Raw genomic sequence first — 21,077 nt, forward strand, 5'->3', positions numbered from 1 at the left:
CATTCTCCTCTTGCAGATCAGGGGTCAGGTCACTACATGATACTGGTGTAGGAAAATGTTATCTGACTCGCTCCTCCAAAACACCCCAAAGTGGCACAATAATATTCAGATCTGGTGACTATGCATGCCATGGGAGATGTCCAACTTCACTTTTCTTGTTCATCAGACCACTCTGTCACCTGTCTTGCTGTGTGTACTGGTGCATTATCATCCTGATACATGGTACCACCTTCAGAGTACAATGTCTGAACCATTGGGTGCACATAGTCAACGTTCACACCTGTTCTTATTGGTGGAATGTGCAGTCAGTGAAGATTGGCCACCAGGCTGCAAAAATATAGCCATGAAACCTCCAACATTATATTGGCCAGTGTTTCAGTTTCATTGTCCAACCCACAGAGTGGTCTTATGAACAAGAAAAGTGAAGTTGGACATCTCCCATGGCATGCATAGTCACCAGATCTGAATATTATTGTGCCACTTTGGGTGTTTTGGAGGAGCGAGTCAGATAACATTTTCCTACACCAGTATCATGTAGTGACCTGACCCTGATCTGCAAGAGGAGAATGGCTCAAAATGCCTTTGGCAACTGTGCAGGACTTGTATATGACAATTCCAAAGACGAAATGCTCTATTGGCCAAAAAAAGGAGGCCCAACACCATACTAACTGTGGTCTAAAACCAGGTGTTTCAGTTTTTTGTCCAACCCCTGTATATATATATTTTTTTTTTTTTTTGACAAAATTCCCTTTAAAGTTGTCCAAATGAAGTTCTTAGCAATGCATATTACTAATCAAAAATTAAGTTTTGATATATTTACTGTAGGAAATGTACAAAATATCTTCATGGAACATGATCTTTCCTTAACATCCTACTGCTTTTTGGCATAAAAGAAAAATTGTGTAATAATAATAAAAATAATAATAATTTGACCCATGCAATGTATTTTGGGCTGATGCTACTAATATACCCGTGCTACTTAAGACTGGTTTTGTGGTCCAGAGGCAGATATATTATCATAGATTATTGTCCTTGGGGACTTCAAGGTTTCATGGGAAGATGTTGGTAAGATCTTGTTATATTTTTGTTGTCCAACAGAGCATAAACTGTATTACCCGTCTATTTTTGTACAGGTTTAGCCCTTATATGCGACTCTGGATCACAAAACCGGTCATACATCAGTTTAAACATCACCTGAAAGCTGAATAAATAAATATGTTTTCCATTGATGTACAGTTTGTTAGAATAGGATGATATTTGGCTGAGATACAACTATTGGAAAAACTGGAATCTGAGGAGAAAAAAAATCTAAATACTGAGAAAGTCACCTTTAAAGTTGTCCAAATTAAGTTTAGCAGTGCATTTTACTAATCAGAAATTAAGTTTTGATATATTTACAGTAGGAAATGCACAAAATATCTTCATGGAACATGATCTTTACTAATGATTTTTGATTTATGATTTTTGGCATAAAATAAAATTGATAATTTTGACCCATGCAATGTATGTTTTGGCTATTGCTACAAACACAGTAGTCAAAATTTGTAGCGGATCAGAAAAAGTTAATCAAAGTTGTCCTAAGACAAGAACGGGTATTGTTTTGGTTTTAGGACGACTTTGATGAAAGGTTTTGATCCACTTTAAATGCTGACTACTGTATACCCGTGCTACTTAAGACTGGTTTTGTGGTCCAGAGTCACATATATTATCATATATTATTGCCCTTGGTCTTGCTATTGTTGTTTAATCTTATGATAGCGTTTTTTGAAACTCTAATAATTTTTGGTATAATTTTGATGCATACAAAGCATTGTTGGCTATTGCTACAAATATACCGTGCTACTTAAAACTGGTTTTGTAGTCCAGGGTCACATATAAATTGTACTCAGTTGTGTCTGTAGAAATCTCAGAAGTTTTGCAACTTGCATGAATTTAAGAAAGTGTGATAATGCAGTAAACCTTCAGCACTCACAGTATAAAAACATTAATAATAGTGACCAGACACGAAATTAAAAATGTTGGACAGTTTTTCCTTTTTATTACCGTATGTTGAGTGACCTTTTAAAAGCGATGTGGATTATAACATCTGCATACGTCCGCTTCGCCTCTCTTACATCTTTAATATGACGTCTACACAAAAGTTCGGGGAGAGTCCAACCTTGAACCTGGAGGACGCGTCAGAGCCGCATGATTTAGGGTGATTGAAGTTGAATGGTTTTGAGAACCGGCAAGTGAGAACATCCCACCTGCTGGCCTCCAGGACTACGGACGCTCTCATCGAATGGCAGTTTTGGTGTTGGTAATGCAGAGCAGGTAAACAGACGACTCCATCACAAGTATCCCTCCCGACGAAACTGTTCCTGCAAGATATCCTTGTACTCGTCGAAGCCTCCGTCTATGCGCTGAATTCGTCCGGCCTCACACACCCAGAGCTCCTTACAAACCATCCGGATCAGCCGCTCGTCGTGGGACACCAGAACCACTCCGCCCTGACAGAGACAAAAAACAAGCAGACAACCCGCCGTCATTAGCTCTTGTTACTTCCTGCGGTTTTGTTTTACATCAAGTGATTATAATTACATAATGAAAAAGCTTTGCCTAATGCTGTAAACACATCGGAGCACATTAGATCTGCTGAGGACAACGTGAGAAGACTCTGCTCTTACTTTGAAGACGTTGAGGGCTTTAGCCAAGGCTTCAATCGTCTCCATGTCCAGATGATTCGTCGGCTCGTCCAGAATGTAAAAGTTGGGGCTATGAACGAAAGAAATGACAATCAGATCTGCTAGGATCTGTCAAAATGAGGGTCAGGATATTTAAATGAGGTTTGGAAGGTGCAAATGAGGGTCATTCTGAAGGTCAATCTGTGAAAATGAGGGTCAGGTGATGAAAATGTGGGTGTAAATGAGGGTTACAGGTAAGGTTATTTCAGTTAACTCAAACATTTTTGGAGACTAAATCTTTGTCACTCCTCTCATACACTTTTCCCAACTGCCTTTCAGTCTAAATTGGCATGTTGTAACTTACACGTTAACCAAAATAAAGTAAACTTGTTTTATTTTTGCAAGTTGCCAAAACAGCATTTCTTAATTTTATTTAGTCAAACTTGATGTACTAATATAACTGAAACTGAAATAAAAATAAAGAAAAACAAAGAAAAGAATAAAATGCTAAAAACACAAAATTACTAAAAACTTTACAATTGCAAAGAAAACTGAAAAAAAAAAAAAAAACGAGTTCAAAATATTACTAACAGTATCATTTTGAAATTAGTAAGATTGTTAATGTTTCTAAAATAATTCTTAAAGAAGCATTAGAAGAAAGCTGCATTTACTTGATCAAAAATACTAAACTAAATACAAAATTGTAAGATATTACTACAGTTTAAAAACAATAGTTTTCTATTTGAATACTTTTTAAATAGGGCTGTCAAATGATTAATCACGATTAATCACATCCAAAATAAAAGTTTATGTTTACATACTAAATGTGTGTTTACTGTGTATATTTATTATGTATATATAAATACACACACATACATGTATATTAAAGAAAAATGTTTTAGATTTATATAGAAGATATTTATAATCCTAAATTAAATAGAAGTATAACTATTCATAGATATAAATATTTTTTGAAATCTATACATGTTTGTGTGTGTATTTATATATACATAATAAATATACACAATAATGCCACATTTAGTGTGTAAACATAAACTTATTTCAGTTGTGATTAATCGTGATTAATCATTTGACAGCCCTAGTTTTAAAATATACTTTACTTTATATAGTCTTCATTGTCAAATGACCCTTTAGAAATCATTTTAATATGCTGATTTATCACTTTTATTATCAGTGTATTATTTTTATGCCACTTAATATTTTTTGGAAACCTGTGATTCTTTTTTTTTTTCCTTAGATGAATAAAAAATGAAAAACAATATCATTTATTAAAAATAAAAACAGTTTCTAACAATATTAGTCATATTATTATTATCACCTTTTTTAATCAATTTAAAACATCTTTGGTGAATAAAAGTTTTTTTTTTTTTTTTTTTTAAGAAAGAAACATTTAATGACCACAAATTTGAAAATATTTACTGACCACAAACATTTAAATAGTAGTTTATACTGTTACAAAAGATTTCTATTTTTAAATAAATGCTGTCCTTTGTCATTTATTTATAAAAGAGTCCTGGGGAAAAAAATGTGACAAAATATTAAACAGCACAAACTAAAAATTAAACAATTAAATTAAATGAACAGAAAAAAGATATATTGAATTGTTTAAAGACTATGCACCCATGAAATTAGGTGAATATATATGTATGTATGTATGTATGTATGTATGTATGTATGTGTGACCCTGGACCACAAAACCAGTCATAACTGAGATGTATACATCATATGAAAGCTCAATAAATAAGCTTTCTATTGATGTATGGTTTGTTAGGATAGGACTATATTTGGAAAATCAAAATACTGAGAAAATCAGCTTTAAAGTTCTCGAAATTAAGTTCTTAACAATGCTTATTACTAATCAAAAATGTCATTTTGATATATTTATAGTAGGAATTTTACAAAAAAAAAATCCTCATGGAACATGATCTTTACTTAATTTCCTAATGATTTTTGGCATAAAAGAAAAACAATAATTTTGACCCATACAATGTACTTTTGGCTATTGCTACAAATATACCCCAGCGACTTAAGACTGGTTTTGTGGCCCAGGGTCACATATATATATATATATATATATATATATATATACAGCGCTGTCATGGCTGCAGGACTGGATGGCTGTTGCCTACATTGGACTTGTTCCTCATCCCCTATCCCCCTCCCCCGTTGCAATGTTACGTCTGTGACTATGTGCCTATCACCTCTCTTTTCCAAATGTGTCTTATTCCTTATTTTCCATACCATTTCGTTGCCTTGTACTTGTACATGGGTAATGACAAAGTTGAATCTCATCTCATCATCTCATCTCAATATTTCAACAAAGACAAACATTTGTACTTGCTTATTTAGTATTATAAAACTGGTTTAAAAAAAAAAGTGAGTCATTTACACTGGAACCGTTCCAACTGATTCAAATTTGTGACTTCGATCATTAATATTAGGTAAAATATTAATTTAAAATTATAGTTGTGTAATACTAAACTAACACTAGTTAGATGCAGCAAGAGCAAAAGCATGACCCATGAGAGCGTGTTGATGTTTGCATTACCAGGGCATGGTCATCTGAGCGAAAGCCACACGGCTTTTCTGTCCTCCTGACAGACTCGCGACCGGACGCGTGGACAGTTCCCCCGTGATGCCATACCGACCCAGCTGATGACGGTACTCCTCCTCCGGGTGACCTGACACATAAATACAGCACATCATTCAGCTGAACGTGACTAATATTCGACTGAACATTTAAACATATAACATAAGATTATAAATGCATTTCAGATGAAACAGCAACGCATTTAACTTCCATAATGTGTCAAACTTCTTTGAGAAACTGAATATTCCTTAGCAAGTATTGTTGAGTGAGTTGACACTCTATTAGTTAATGTTGTTTTCTCCAGAGACATTAAGAAATGATTTGGGTCTAATACTGATTTCATGTTGCTCACACTGATGATGTGACATGAGTAACAAAGACCTAGAAAAAGCGGTCAGCATCACAGACACCGTCTCAGTGTGTGGCTGTGAATGATGTGACTGAAATGTCCTCTAATATCTTCATTAACGAACAAGACTTGAGCTATCAGAAGTGTCTCTGTAGGGGTCAGCTGTGTAATCCTGATGATTTCTGATGAGAATGCAAAGTGCCAATTTGAGGCCGTACCAGGAAATTTCTTGAGCAGCAGTTCTATGGAGCAGACGTTCAGGTCCAGCTGATCCACGTGATGTTGACTGAAATAACCGATCTTCAAGTTTCTGTTTGAAAAGATGAAAACATTAAAGAAGTCAGAGACAGACAGAGAGGGTCCAGTGTCTGGAGTGTCAGCGTGAGGCTCACCTGTGAGCGTATCTGGCACCGTCGACAGGTGTCAGCTCTCCCATTAGCAGCTTCAGTGCAGTGGATTTACCAGCCCCATTCTCACCCACCTACAGCCAGAGATATTAAAACAATCAATTTGTGCTCTCTGTCGGACTTTTTTTTTATCCAGCAGTGTAATGGTACAAACATCCAACTTCAGCTGGTGCTTCAAATGTCTTTTTGCTGTCAAATCTTGACTGATTTTTATCAACTAAACATAAGAATAACTGTAGTCATTTTTCCAGATGAACAATTACTAGACTGAAGCAGCTTGGCTTTACTTAAATCTCCATGAATCATTCTGTAGAAAAACCAGTGAGTCTTTTGATTTGAATCAAAAGGTTTACAAAAACCACTCTGAAATCCTGACCTGAATTACATGATTCACAATCTGTTCCAAAGTTCCAATCTAAATCAAATGATTCACAATCTGTTCCAAAGTTCCAATCTAAATCAAATGATTCACAATCTGTTCCAAAGTTCCAATCTAAATCAAATGATTCACAATCTGTTTCAAAGTTCCAATCTAAATCAAATGATTCACAATCTGTTCCAAAGTTCCAATCTAAATCAAATGTTTCACAATCTGTTCCAAAGTTCCAATCTAAATCAAATGTTTCACAATCTGTTTCAAAGTTCCAATCTAAATAAAATGTTTCACAATCTGTTTCAAAGTTTCAATCTAAATCAAATGATTCACAATCTGTTTCAAAGTTCCAATCTAAATCAAATGTTTCACAATCTGTTTCAAAGTTCCAATCTAAATCAAATGATTCAATCTGTTTCAAAGTTCCAATCTAAATCAAATGTTTCACAATCTGTTCCAAAGTTCCAATCTAAATCAAATGATTCAATCTGTTTCAAAGTTCCAATCTAAATCAAATGATTCACAATCTGTTTCAAAGTTCCAATCTAAATCAAATGATTCAATCTGTTTCAAAGTTCCAATCTAAATCAAATGATTCACAATCTGTTCCAAAGTTCCAATCTAAATCAAATGATTCACAATCTGTTCCAAAGTTCCAATCTAAATCAAATGATTCACAATCTGTTTCAAAGTTCCAATCTAAATCAAATGATTCAATCTGTTCCAAAGTTCCAATCTAAATCAAATGATTCACAATCTGTTTCAAAGTTCCAATCTAAATCAAATGATTCACAATCTGTTCCAAAGTTCCAATCTAAATCAACTGATTCACAATCTGTTCCAAAGTTCCAATCTAAATCAACTGATTCACAATCTGTTTCAAAGTTCCAATCTAAATCAAATGATTCAATCTGTTCCAAAGTTCCAATCTAAATCAAATGATTCACAATCTGTTTCAAAGTTCCAATCTAAATCAAATGATTCACAATCTGTTCCAAAGTTCCAATCTAAATCAAATGATTCAATCAGTTTCAAAGTTCCAATCTAAATCAACTGATTCACAATCTGTTTCAAAGTTCCAATCTAAATCAAATGATTCACAATCTGTTCCAAAGTTCCAATCTAAATCAAATGATTCACAATCTGTTCCAAAGTTCCAATCTAAATCAACTGATTCACAATCTGTTTCAAAGTTCCAATCTAAATCAAATGATTCAATCTGTTCCAAAGTTCCAATCTAAATCAAATGATTCACAATCTGTTTCAAAGTTCCAATCTAAATCAAATGATTCACAATCTGTTCCAAAGTTCCAATCTAAATCAAATGATTCAATCAGTTTCAAAGTTCCAATCTAAATCAACTGATTCACAATCTGTTTCAAAGTTCCAATCTAAATCAAATGATTCACAATCTGTTCCAAAGTTCCAATCTAAATCAACTGATTCGCAAATCCACTCTGAAGTCCCGATCTGAATCAAATGATTCACAATATGCGACGTTCTCATCATTTTGTGCTTATTAAAATCATTACAAGCAATGTCAACATTTTAAAAAGATTGGCTGTTAATTTAATCTGTTTTTGTTTTTTTGCTAGAGAATCACTTTAAATGAATGATCAAAATCACTAATTTGAATCAATTGGAACGTTTCCAGTGTAAATGACTCACTCAATTGATTTGGTTCATCTGTTCCTCTTTTCGCGCCTTCAGCTATGATGTTTACATGACATTGGCATACTACTACTGACTAGTTTTGTTTCATTATTTTTTTTTACTAGTTTTATTAACTGAAATTAGCAAAAAAATATATAGTTTTTTTGAATTGCGTGAAAAGATATCAAATATATATGTTTTTCCTCCATAATCTCAGACTATATGAGCCATAAAATCGATACTCAACAATAAAACATTCAAACATTTTATATAACATTTTCTGATTATTATGCCAGCACATGTCAGATATTCTATTGCAATACATACGATGCAAATGCGTGACTCCAGATCAGCTGAGACGCTGAGTCCTTTGAAGAGCGGCTGGTCAGGCGAGTAGCCGAACTCCACCTCATCCAGCTGCAGGATCGGAGGAGACAGCTTCTCAAAGTTATCTGGAAAACTGTTGGGAGATTAGAAAAAACAACTCACTTTCACTTCTGAGAAATGGCAATCTGATACACAAACACACAGGGAGACAGAGCAAAACTGACCGTAAGATGACTTCAGACTCCTTGATCAAGGGCTTGAGTTCAGGCCTGTGAGACACACACAGTTAGAAGGAGAGGAAGCAGTGAGTGTTGTGTTTAATCAATAATAAATGTGTGTTAGTGCCATCACACTTACAGTTTCTCCAACAGCTTGAGTTTGCTCTGCACCTGAGCAGCTCTGTTGGCATTATATCTGAACCGGTCAATGAACACCTGATAGAAACATGACATACACAGAAGAATAAACCAGACAACAAACAAAAGGCATTTTTGGTGATTTAAAAATGAATAAATAAATAATATATATTTATTTAGGGGGGTGGGGGAAAATATGATTCTCCAATGCTTAGAGATTCTTTTTTTCAACAATTCTGAATCGATTCTGAATATTTCAGAATTGATTTTGATCTTGTTTCTTCCCCCCACATATGGCATGTGTGCGCTAGAGATGCGGCGGGCTTCATTGCACAGAATTTGCACTGTGAGACACGTGTGCATTGCTTGATAATGTGTGCTTCCACCAGCTGTGTTTTACTTTAGACATGCTTTCATTTATGCCATTTAGAATGCAGTTCTATTAGATGCATTTAACTCGCACACTGACAGACTTTCACCTGTGCTTTGTTTTTGTTCGTCCTAAAGCTCGATTGCGGCTGCAGTTAAATGCACTTGGATTTGTGAACACATTATACGAATCAGATGTACACACAGTCAGTTATGTTTTCAGATCTGTGCATTAGTTTGAATGCAGCCTGTTAAAGCTGATCTCATCAGTAATAATCAAACGGCAGTAATGCTGAGGAAATATGTGACCCTGGACCACAAAACCAGTCATAAGGTTAAATTTGACAAAACTGAGATTTATACATCATATGAAAGCTCAATAAATAAGCTTTCTATTGATGTATGGTTTGTTAGGATAGGACAATATTTGGCCGAGATACATCTATTTGAAATCAGAAATCTGAGGATGCAAAAAAATCAAAAAGACTGAGAAAATCACCTTTAAAGTTGTCCAAATTAGGTTCTTAACAATGCATATTACAAATCAAAAATTACATTTTGATAGGTTTACAGTAGGAATTTTACAAAAAATCTTCATGGAACATGAACTTTACTTAATTTCTTAATGATTTTTGGCATAAAAGAAAAATCAAAAATTTTGACCCATGCAATGTATTTTTGGCTATTGCTACAAATATACCCCAGAGACTTAAGACTGGTTTTGTGGTCCAGGGTCACATATTGTCTGTTAACTTTCGGGTACTTAAAGAACACTTATTTAAAATAAGCAATTGTTTTAAAAAAGTACTATATTTTGCACAAAATAAATTTGATATATAATGTATGTAAAAATGTAGCCATGTGCAGAAATACTGAAAACTGAGAATGTGACACATTGTGATATTATGTTGATAATGAACATTTTAATTAAATTAAAGGTTGATGTGCTTTAATACCTGTATATGTTCTCTGTACTGTAACTGAGCTTCATATTCTCTTTGCTGGTTCTTCAGTCGGTCTTCTTTCGTCTTGATGAAGTTCTCGTAATCGCCACGATAGCTCTCCAGCCGCTGCGAATGCAGGTGTATGATGTCCGTTACCACCGCATTCAAGAAGTTACGGTCGTGAGACACCACGAGGATGGTGGACTGCCAAGTCTAGACAAAGAAAGGTAAAATTACTATAAATGTTTGCCTTTGAAACATGTTGTTTCTACATAAGTTTGCATGTATAAATGGTAAACACCTTAACCTTAGTCATTAAAGTAAACTATTAAACTGTCCGTCTTAGAAGACACTTACTTGTAAATAGTTCTCCAGCCAAAGAATGGCTCTTACGTCCAACATGTTTGTGGGCTCTAAATAGGAGTGATGAATAAAAGAAAAAAGCAGTGATGTAAGTCTGCTAACATTTAATCTTGATTAGCAATACTACCGCTAAACTAAATCCATTGCACTCACCATCAAGTAACAACAGATCAGGCCTGAAAAGTGACAAAAGAAAAATTACTAAAGCAGAACTGGTTATTTAACTAGGCTACTTTTTAAATTACAGTAATAGCATTGCAATAATTTTATTTGCAATACATATTCCAACAACATTCATTAATTATAATACTTATTTATTAATTATGAATAATGAATTTACCGTGCAAACAGGGCTCTTGCTAAAGCTAACCTCATCCTCCAGCCTCCAGAAAACTCCCTGCCGGAAACACACACTTCAATAACCAATGCAGAAATTCAGAAATCGTTTACAGAAGAGATGATGAACAGAGACTAAGGGTGTGTTCACTTATGTAGTCAGGTTCGTTTGGTTCATTTGGTCCGGACCAAGTCGGAAATTTATACACTTGCTCCTGGTCATTTTTGATATTTTGAATCTAAAGATACCAAACCTAAAGACATAGTGACACGTTCACAACCTGATTGATCGGATTGAATGACGTAGCCTATATTTTATGACGGCCCTTACCAAACACTTTAAACAAAAGGAAAAGGTGCATTAAACTTAAAGCGGCGCAGTGGGTGCATGGCATCAAAGCACTCATTCACTGATGAATCTGCTCAGTGCCGCTTTAAAGGAGTCATCGGACGCCCATTGTCCACAAGTTCATATGATTCTTTAGGGTCTTAATGAAAAGTCTCTTAATATACTTTGGTTAAAAATTCTGCTCACCCCGCCCCTCTCTGGGATTATGTTTACTTTAGCTGCGTTTAGCTGCGTTTATCGGCGAAACTTGCCAACATGCATTATTAAGAAAGGCCATTTGCAAAGATGCATAAAAAACCCTTATACTCATTTCTGCTGTGGGTGAAGTTGAATCATGAATGATTCACATGAACATAGATGAATATGTTGATCGCAATTGGCGCTTTCCATTTAAAAACAAAAGTAACGTTAAACCTCTGCGTCTTCAGAGGCTCAGATGTCGGTAGTAAATGACGACTGCTATGTTCATGATTACATCCAGCAACAGAACACCTCAATCGCTCAATTAGAGTCTTCCTCTGCACCTGAGTCACACAATGAGGATCGTATTCGGACTGTTTCAGCTCTGTGAGGGCGGGGCTAAGGTAAGACGCTCATGTCAATCAAATGTTTCGTCACACCCACAAGAAGCTAAGAAAGAACTGATTTTAAAAAGGAGATATTACTTTTAAAGATTGCAAAAATACCACTGGGTGGATTTGTATCATTGTAGGGTGGTTGTGTAGACAAACTACCGACACACATTAATGTTCAAACAACATGGAAAAGTTAGTTTGACCCCTTTAAGTCAAATACACCCAATGCTGTCGTCTGGATATTCTGTGCTCTTTGTTGTGTGTATTGGATTTGATTTGATTTTAACCACCTGCAAACTCACAAAGAGCTCATAAAAGGCATGTTTTATTCTGCTCATTTTTTTTTTGGATACACCACTTGTTCCCTTCACAAAATCATTTGGCATAACATCGCATCTTGTCATTAGTTTCGTTTAGAAGTATTTGGTCTGTCTCATGTTCATATTTCAATCGAACCTCACTTCATTCAGAAGCGGACCAAAACCCATCTTTTTAGTGGTCTCGTTCCTCTTGTTTGGTGCGCACCAGGGTTCGGATGGCAGCGTTCACACTTACTCAAACGAAACGCAGAGCAATCGAGTTTGTTTTAATCGAACCAAACATGACAAGTGTGAACACACCCTTAAAGTGAAACAACAAATTAATACTCACTTGGTTGTTTGCTGTTGCATTTTGGCTGAAAAGCCTAAACCAGCAAGAATGACTGATGCTCTGCAAGAGTAAAATAAAACAATAATAATAATGAAACTGTGTAAAAATGATCTCGCACCTGTCTGAAAAATATTAAACCGAATTTATTTGAAAACACACATAAATAATTGTCTGCGTACCTGGCTGGTGCTTTATCTGCTTCGATTTCTTCCAGTTTAGCATAAATTTCTGAAAGACGAACACTTTCTAAACCATCTGCACTAAAAGATTCAAGACAAAAACAGGAGTAGATATAAAGACAACTGCAAACACTTTAGCAAAGAGTAGAAATACATTAATCACATGCAACTGCATGATGTTTGTTCTTTTTCTCTTGTAGTGTTACAGTATCTCACAAAAGTGATTTCAGCAACCATTTTAGTGTATCTTCTCAAGGGACAATACTACAGAAAAGACACTTGTATATATTTTAGTGTAGTCAATGTGCAGCTTGTATAGCAGTATAGATTTACTGTTCTTTGAAAATAACAGAAACAGTCATTATTGTCAAAATAGCTGGCAACTACATCTTGAATGGTCTGAGGGTGAGCATATTTTTAGCAAATATTAATTTTGGTGAACTACTATTTTGAGGGGAGACACTGCAGGCAAAAACACTGTTTTTCATGCAACTGTCAAGTTTTTGGGCTTTTTGGTTTTCATAAAGAGTTTTTGCAGACTTGGAAAGAAAACACCCAAAAGACACTGTTAAGTGTATCTTTTATAACACTTCATCTATTTGTGTTAATGCATTTCAATTACAATCCATATTTTTAAAGACTGCTCTCTAAATGAGTTTCTTCTCCTACACTGAGCCATAAATCTCCACTTCAGTTGCACTTACACACACCAAACTTGACATTTTTATTCCTGTCTATATTCTGAAGGATTTTACAGAGGGAGTTTTTATATATATATATATATAATTTGCTTGATTTTATACATTTTATTCCCCAAAAATTGTAAATAATTGTCTGTTGTAAGTATTTTCTGAATTATGGAGTGACAAAATGGCATTTGACTAATATGTCAAAAATTAAACAAGAATTTTGGAACTGACTTCATCCAGTGTTTACATTTTTGAACTAGAAATGTATGCCAATTAGTGCATATTTCATTAAATAATGCATCATTTGCATATTTAAACCCAACATTTTAGAAAACTTGCAATAGAAAAAATGTTTGCAATTATCAATGTAATCAACTGGTTAAGTAAGGTGATAACTATTGTTTTTTTTTTTACCCTATTCAGCTGCTTTGTCTCAACTTAAATTCTAATCAGAAATAATTTAAGATATTGTCTGATAAATTTATTACCCTCTTGTAGCAGCAGATCAGAAACTTTTTTTTCTCCCCACACAATAATGCATGTTTATGTATATGTATATGTGGCCTGCCATACGTTTCTATGTGCCTCATATAAAAAGTGGCCATTTTGCAGGATTTTGATTTGCATAATTCCTCTATTAATTTTTTACCCTATTCACCTGCAGTGTCTCACCTTAAACACAGTATAAAACAAGGTTAAAAACAGTCCAGCAGACAATTAAAACTTTCATTGCATATTTAGATTCGATGCATAGCTGTGGGTGACGTACGTTCCATTAGCGATGTGTGCGTTGAGTGTGCGTTCCTCCTTCAGCAGCCCCTCTCGAACCGTGTCGCTCTCTAGAACGCTCTGTAAAGCCACGGTGTCGTCTCCGGCCACTTCCTGCTCCACGTGCAGAATGGAGATGTGCATAGGGACGCGTAAGCTGCGACTCGCCAACATCTTCAACAGAGTGGTTTTACCGAGTCCGTTACGCCCAATGAGACCATAGCGCCTGCCGGTGGCCAGACTCAGTTCAGCGCCCTGCAGCAGACATCTGTGAATGAGAACAAAAACATGCTCTGAATTCACTTATGGCTTAAAACCGAATAAATGCATCTCTAATAAAACAGCTTTTAGAGAAATAAGCCAGAAGAGGCCATGTAGGCATTTTACAACCCTTCAAAGAAAACTTTAAAAGGGAAAGAGTACTGTACAGTCTTGAGTGGCTTATTGCTTTTAGAAAAATAGCAGCAAAAGCAATATGACAAAAGACACCAATTTTTGTTCATCAATTAGTCGAACTAGCTTCATTTATACTGCATTCATATAAATTACATTAAGGCAGGTAAATATTTTGTATTACAAATTTTCTAAAATCTTAGGTTTAAATACGTAAATGAGGCATTGTTTAATGAAATATGCACAAATTTTCATACATTTCAAATACAAAAATTTTAACACTGGTTGAAGGCTGTTTAAAAATTTTCTTTTCTTTCTTTTTTTTTTTTTTTTTTTTTTACATATTAGACATACAGAGTAATTTGGGTATCTCATGTCACCCTGGACCACAAAACATAAGGTTAAATTTTACAAAACTGAGATGTATACATCATACGAAAGCTCAATAAATAAGCTTTCTCGAATGATGTATGGTTTGGGACAATATTTGGCCGAGATACAAATCAGGAGGGTGCAAAAAAAATCTAAATACTGAGAAAATCACCTTTAAAGTTGTCCAAATTAGGTTCTTAACAATGCATATCACTAATCAAAAATTACATTTTGATAGGTTTACAGTAGGAATTTTACAAAAAATCTTCATGGAACATGATCTTTACCTAATTTCCTAATAATTTTTGGAATAAAAGAAAAATCAAAAATGTTGACCCATGCAATGTATTTTTGGCTATTGCTACAAATATACCCCAGCGACTTAAGACTGGTTTTGTGGTCCAGGGTCATATATTGTCACTCTATAATTTAGAAACAACTTTTTTCGTATTTTTTTATTTACCGTTTTGGGGGTAAAAATATGTTGTATAAAATCAAGCAAATTTTATATGAACAAAACCCTTTGTAAAAACCTTCAGGATTTAGACAAGAATAAAAATGTAAAGTTTGGTGTGTGTAAGTGGAGATTTATGGCTCAGTGTAGGATTTTGTTGGGTTGTGAATGTGAGTTTGCAGTCTGATTGAATGTAATGAGATAAAAAGACAGTGTACCGCTAATTAATGTAATTGAAAAATAGTGTCACTAATTGGCATGGTCCCATTACACTACAAGTAAAAAATTGTCTTCTCTTTTTGAAATATTTTTACTGTTTGAAAGAACTCTTTTCTATTTACGTTTTTAAACAGTAAGATTTTTAATGGTTTATTTTTCAAAAAAGTGTCTTCTGCTCACCAAGCCTGAGTTTATTTAAATTCAAAGTACAGCAAAATTAGTACAATTTTGAAATAGTTTTATATTTCAATATTTGGATATATTTTAAAATGCAATTCATTTCTGTGATCAAAGCAACATTTTCAGCATCATTACTCCAGTCTTCAGTGTCACATCATCCTTCAGAAATAATTTCAACATGCTGATTCGCTGTTCAAGAAACATTTATTATTATTATTTTCAATATTTAAAACAGTTGAGTAAATTTTTTCAGGATTCTTTGATGAATAGAAAGATCCAAAGATCAGCATTTATCTGAAATACAAAGCTTTTGTAATAAATATTTATTTGTGAAAGAAATGATAGAAATGAACACTTTTAAATTGATCAAAAGTGAAGATAAAGACATTAAAAATGATTTCTATTACAGATAAATGCTGTTCTTCTGAACTTTCTATTAATCAAAGAAACCTAAAAAAATTCTATTCTGTAGATTATTTTTTAATATAATAATAATAAAAAATGTTTTTTGAGTCGCAAATCAGAATATTAGAACGATTTCTGAAGGATCGTGTGACCGGAGTAACTATGCTAAGAATTCAGCTTTGAAATAACAGGAATAAATAACATTTTAAAAATTATTCAAATTAAATCAGTTATTTTAAAAAGTGTAAATATTTCAAACTTTTATTTTTTTTTTTTTGCTGTACTTTGGGTCAAATAAATGCAAATAAAGGCTTGGTGAGCAGAAGAGACTTCTTTAAAAAAAAAAAAAAAAAAAAAAAACACTTTTGGCTGGTAGTATAGTGTGCAACCTAGCTAGTGATATGAATCAGTCGCTAAATAAACTCTGAATCTGTCAGAACAGTTACTAACTCATTTTAGTTGGGCCTCTTCGGTCATTTTTGACCGAAAAATTTTATGTTTTGAATTTTTAAAAATCATAGCTTCATCAGAATGAGATGACACTTGGTGACTTTTGTTGCATTAGCTATGTGAGTACACCAAAAAATCAGTGACGTGATTCGGATATGTTAAAGGGTCAAAAAAAAAAAAAAAAGTCACACTTGGCCCCTTCGCGGTCAAAAATGACCGACATAGGGAATGAATGGGAAATACGAAAAAATGCGATAATTCAGAGAATCTTTTGGTAGTACAAGCTACAAATCAGCCACTGTGCTGAAAAGAAGTGTTCAGCAAGCAAGGACTGACACTCTAAAATATCAAAAGTACAGAACTGACACAGACGCGCACACACACACACACACACACACACACACACACACACACACACACACACACACACACACACACACACACACACACACACACACACACACACACACACACACACACACACACACACACACACACACACACACACACCACACACACACACACACACACACACCACACACACACACCACACACACACACACACCACACACACACACACACACACACACACACACACACACACACACACCACACACACACACACACACACACACCACACACACACACACACACACACACACACACACACACACACACACACACACACACACACACACACACACACACACACACACACACACACACACACACACACAGAAATAAACAAAACCTGATATTTATCCAATCAAAAAATATCTAAACCTTGCCAAAAGTAATCTTTTAGAATGTCTGAATATATTTCTAAATGCAAAGCCTATTAAAATGAAGAAACAGTAAAAAAAAAAAAAAACAATAGGAATCCCAAAGCCCCTGTATACAGTAGTCAACATTCGAAGTGGATCAAAACCTTTCATCAAATTTGTCCTAAAACCAAAAAGAATACCCATTCTTATCTTAGGACAACTTTTGATTAACTTTTTTGATCCACTTCGAATGTTGACTACTGTATATGTATATAGGGAGATACAGGAGGCTACATGACATTACACAAGTTTTTATTTTTTTATGCTACTAGATGGTGCAATTTTCACTTGAAAAAAGTGGATTTTAAATGCTTTTACTCTATTTTAATGTGAAATGTTGTATTTATTGAAAAATAATAAATACATAATTAATTAAAAAATATAATAATAATTCTAGTGGTAAAAAATTGTTCATTAAAACTGTATAAATATTGCATAGATTCATAAAAAATGCTCAAAATTCTAAATAATAATCACAAAATGTTATTGAACAAAAATGTATTTAATTGATTTTCCTGAAGGAAAAAAAAAAGTTACTTTTTAAGGCTTCGGTCACTTTTGACCACGAGGGAGGGAGGGTTAAGTTATTACAAATACTAGTCTCAAAACTCAAAAAGTCTGAAAAATCATACCACATTTAGACATCATTTTTCTTTGGATTTAATACTCATACAGACACCAAACTCTGTATTTTTTTTATCATTTTATAATTTCTGTGTTTGTTTAATAGCCAGTGTTTCTAATAATCATCAGTGATTCTCACCTCTCCCCAAAAGACACATCAAAATTCTCAATGCGGATATCGTAGCTTCGATTCTTCCCAGATGAGTCGACACGATTTTCTTTCTTACTGCTCGCCTGACTGGCTGAGGCCTCCTCCAAAACCCTTCAAAACAACATCAGACATAAAGAGACTACTCATCAGTTATTCACAGACCTCAGAGAAAGGTTTGTTTTTAAGGAAGTCTGATTGCGTTACATCAGTCCAACATGAAAATGTCTATTTTTTAAATTGGGAGAAAAATGCTCATATTTCCAACAGTCAGGATCTTCTACTCACACTGGAGATGATGAGGATTTCTGTGAGTCTTTCTCATTTCTCCGCTCATGTTTAGCTTTCAGTTTGGCTTCAGCTTTCTCCAGTTTCTTGGCATCCACAGTCTAACATGAACAGACGAGATTAATAAAGCTAAAGGAGCTGGAAATATCATATGAACATACAATGCCTTGCGAAATTATTCATACCCCTTCATTTTTTTCACATTTTGTTATCACTGCAAAAATTGCTTTTCTTACTTAGATTTTTTGTTTCGTTTCAAGCCAAAATATCTAAAAATTCTTAAATCAAGAAGGGTTTTCTAGACGAGTAAAAATTATTGTCTTGTTTTCAGAAAAAATAAATCAAAATTAAGTGAGTTTTTGTTTAGAACAAGCAAAATAATCTGTCAATGGGGTAAGAAAAATAATCTAGTTGTCTGCTTGAAATAAGATTATTTTTCTTACCCCATTGGCAGATTATTTTGCTTGTTCTAAACAAAAACTCACTTAATTTTGACTTGTTTTTTTCTGAAAACAAGACAATAATTTTTACTCGTCTAGAAAACCCTTCTTGACTTAAGAATTTTTAGATATTTTGACTGGAAACAAGACAAAAAAATCTAAGTAAGAAATGCATTTTTTGCAGTGATGTTGCTGCATTATGTTAAACTACTTTAAATTACTTTTTTTCCACATCAATCTACACTCCCTGCTCCATAATGGCAAAGCAAAAAATTGTTTTTTAACATTTGTGCAAATTTATTAGAAATAAAAAAACTGAAAAGATCCCGTTGCATAAGTATTCATACCCTTTTCTGGGACACTCGAAATTTTGCTCAGGAGCATTCATATTGCTTCTAGATGTTCCTACACTTGGAGTGGAGTTAAACTGTGGCAAATTCATGTGAATGAGTGTGATTTAGAAAGACACACACCTCTCAGAAAAGGTCTAACAGCTGAAAATGCCTCTCAGAGCAAAAACCAAGATAGCTGCCTGTAGAGCTCAGTGACAGACTTGCGTTAAGGCGATGATCTAGGGAAGAGTTCAGAAACAAATCTGCTGCATTGAAGGTTCACAGAAGCGTTATCCATAATGGAAGACGATTGGAACAACTAGGACTCTAGAAAATGTCTGCCAGCCCCCATCCAAGCTGACAGAGATGGAGAGGTGAAAAGGTGAGGCAAAGAATGGCAGATAATTGCCAAATGCAGATGTGCAAAGATGGTCACATCAGACCCAAAAAGACTTGAGGCTGTAAAGGTGCTTCAACTGTGCACTGAGTTAAGGGTATGAATACTTATGCAATCTACTTATTTCAGTGTTTTATTTTTAATAAATTTGTAAAATTTGCAAATCTGGTTTTTGCTTTGTCATTATTATGGTGTATGGAGTGTAAACTGATATGGGGAAAAACTAATTTAAAGCAGTTTAACATAATGCTGCAACAAAACGTGAAAAAAATTAAGGGGTGTGAATACTTTTGCAAGGCACTGTATATCTTTACAATCAAATCTGAATCAAGTTGCAATGGCAGAATAGATGATCTTACTGTACTCTGATTCCTCCTCATCATCCAGATGCCTTGCACATCATTAGCAGTCGACACTGAAAAAGCAGAAACATTTGAGACACTGAAGATGATCAGCAAGATATTTTTAACTGCAGTAGAAACTTTGACATCATTTTCTATGAATAGATGATCATCAGGTGTTTACACTGAAGTTTTATCTGGATGGTTGGAGACATAGGGGAAATAGCTGTGTATTACAGAATCTAGCTGTTTTGCATCATCACTGAATGTATAATAAAGTAAAACTAGATAAAATTTAAAAAACTAAAACTTTAAGTTGGCTTGAAACTGCCTGATCAGAAAGTGTGAACAAGTTTTTAAAAGTTTTAAAAGGTTTTAGAAATTGTGGAAATGTTATGGGTTTCAGTCCGAAAAAGATTGAAGTTTGAACTAGTTTTAAAGCTTAAAGATTGAATGTTTTGAAGGCAATACAGTCTGTCAGATGGATGGATGGATAAATGGATAGATAGCATGTTGCTAGCATGTTTCTAACTTATTTAACATGTTGCTAGCATAATTAACAAGTTACTAGCATGTAGCTAACATGATTAGCATATTGCTAACATGTTTGTAGCATGATTAGCATGTTATTAACATGTTTCTAAGATAATTAACAAGTTACTAGCATGTAGCTAGCATGATTAGCATATTGCTAACATGTTTGTAGCATGATCAGCATGTTATTAACATGTTTCTAACATAATTAACAAGTTACTAGCATGTTGCTAGCATGATTAGCATATTACTAACATGTTTGTAGCATGATTAGCATGTTATTAACATGTTTCTAACATGATTAGAATGTTATTAGCATTTTTCTAACATGATTAGCATGTTATTTGCATGTTTCTAGCATGAGTAGCCTGTTACTAGCATGTAGCTAGCATGATTAGCATATTGCTAACATGTTTGTAGCATGATTAACATGTTAACATGTTTCTAACAGGATTAGAATGTTATTAGCATTTTTCTAACATGATTAACATGTTATTTGCATGTTTCTAGCATGAGTAGCCTGTTACTAGCATGTAGCTAGCATGATTAGCATATTGCTAACATGTTTGTAGCATGATTAACATGTTATTAACATGTTTCTAACATGATTAGAATGTTATTAGCATTTTTCTAACATGACTAACATGTTATTTGCATGTTTCTAGCATGATTACCATGTTGTTAGCATGTTTCTAACATGATTAGCATGTTGCT

At 34.2% G+C, this 21,077-nt stretch overlaps 1 protein-coding gene across 1 annotated transcript in view; it reads right to left on the reverse strand.

The window, feature by feature from the left end:
• Positions 1-2,009: 2,009 nt before the first annotated feature.
• The window catches only part of abcf3 (ATP-binding cassette, sub-family F (GCN20), member 3), a 30,961-nt gene continuing 11,893 nt past the window's right edge, over positions 2,010-21,077 (reverse strand). The window contains exons 4-21 of the mRNA XM_073848734.1: positions 19,848-19,903; positions 18,320-18,420; positions 18,023-18,145; positions 13,964-14,230; positions 12,506-12,586; positions 12,327-12,386; positions 10,756-10,812; positions 10,569-10,591; positions 10,410-10,465; positions 10,065-10,265; positions 8,741-8,817; positions 8,608-8,652; positions 8,384-8,516; positions 6,016-6,104; positions 5,842-5,933; positions 5,233-5,365; positions 2,667-2,754; positions 2,010-2,489 (exon numbers count right to left, since the gene is read on the reverse strand). Of these exons, the coding sequence (XP_073704835.1) occupies positions 2,331-2,489; positions 2,667-2,754; positions 5,233-5,365; positions 5,842-5,933; positions 6,016-6,104; positions 8,384-8,516; positions 8,608-8,652; positions 8,741-8,817; positions 10,065-10,265; positions 10,410-10,465; positions 10,569-10,591; positions 10,756-10,812; positions 12,327-12,386; positions 12,506-12,586; positions 13,964-14,230; positions 18,023-18,145; positions 18,320-18,420; positions 19,848-19,903 (1,841 nt within the window). The 3' untranslated portion in view covers positions 2,010-2,330. The remainder of the gene's footprint in view (positions 2,490-2,666; positions 2,755-5,232; positions 5,366-5,841; positions 5,934-6,015; positions 6,105-8,383; positions 8,517-8,607; positions 8,653-8,740; positions 8,818-10,064; positions 10,266-10,409; positions 10,466-10,568; positions 10,592-10,755; positions 10,813-12,326; positions 12,387-12,505; positions 12,587-13,963; positions 14,231-18,022; positions 18,146-18,319; positions 18,421-19,847; positions 19,904-21,077) is intronic.

Source organism: Garra rufa, chromosome 10 (assembly GCF_049309525.1).
Source record: "Garra rufa chromosome 10, GarRuf1.0, whole genome shotgun sequence".
Classification (NCBI taxonomy): domain Eukaryota; kingdom Metazoa; phylum Chordata; class Actinopteri; order Cypriniformes; family Cyprinidae; genus Garra; species Garra rufa.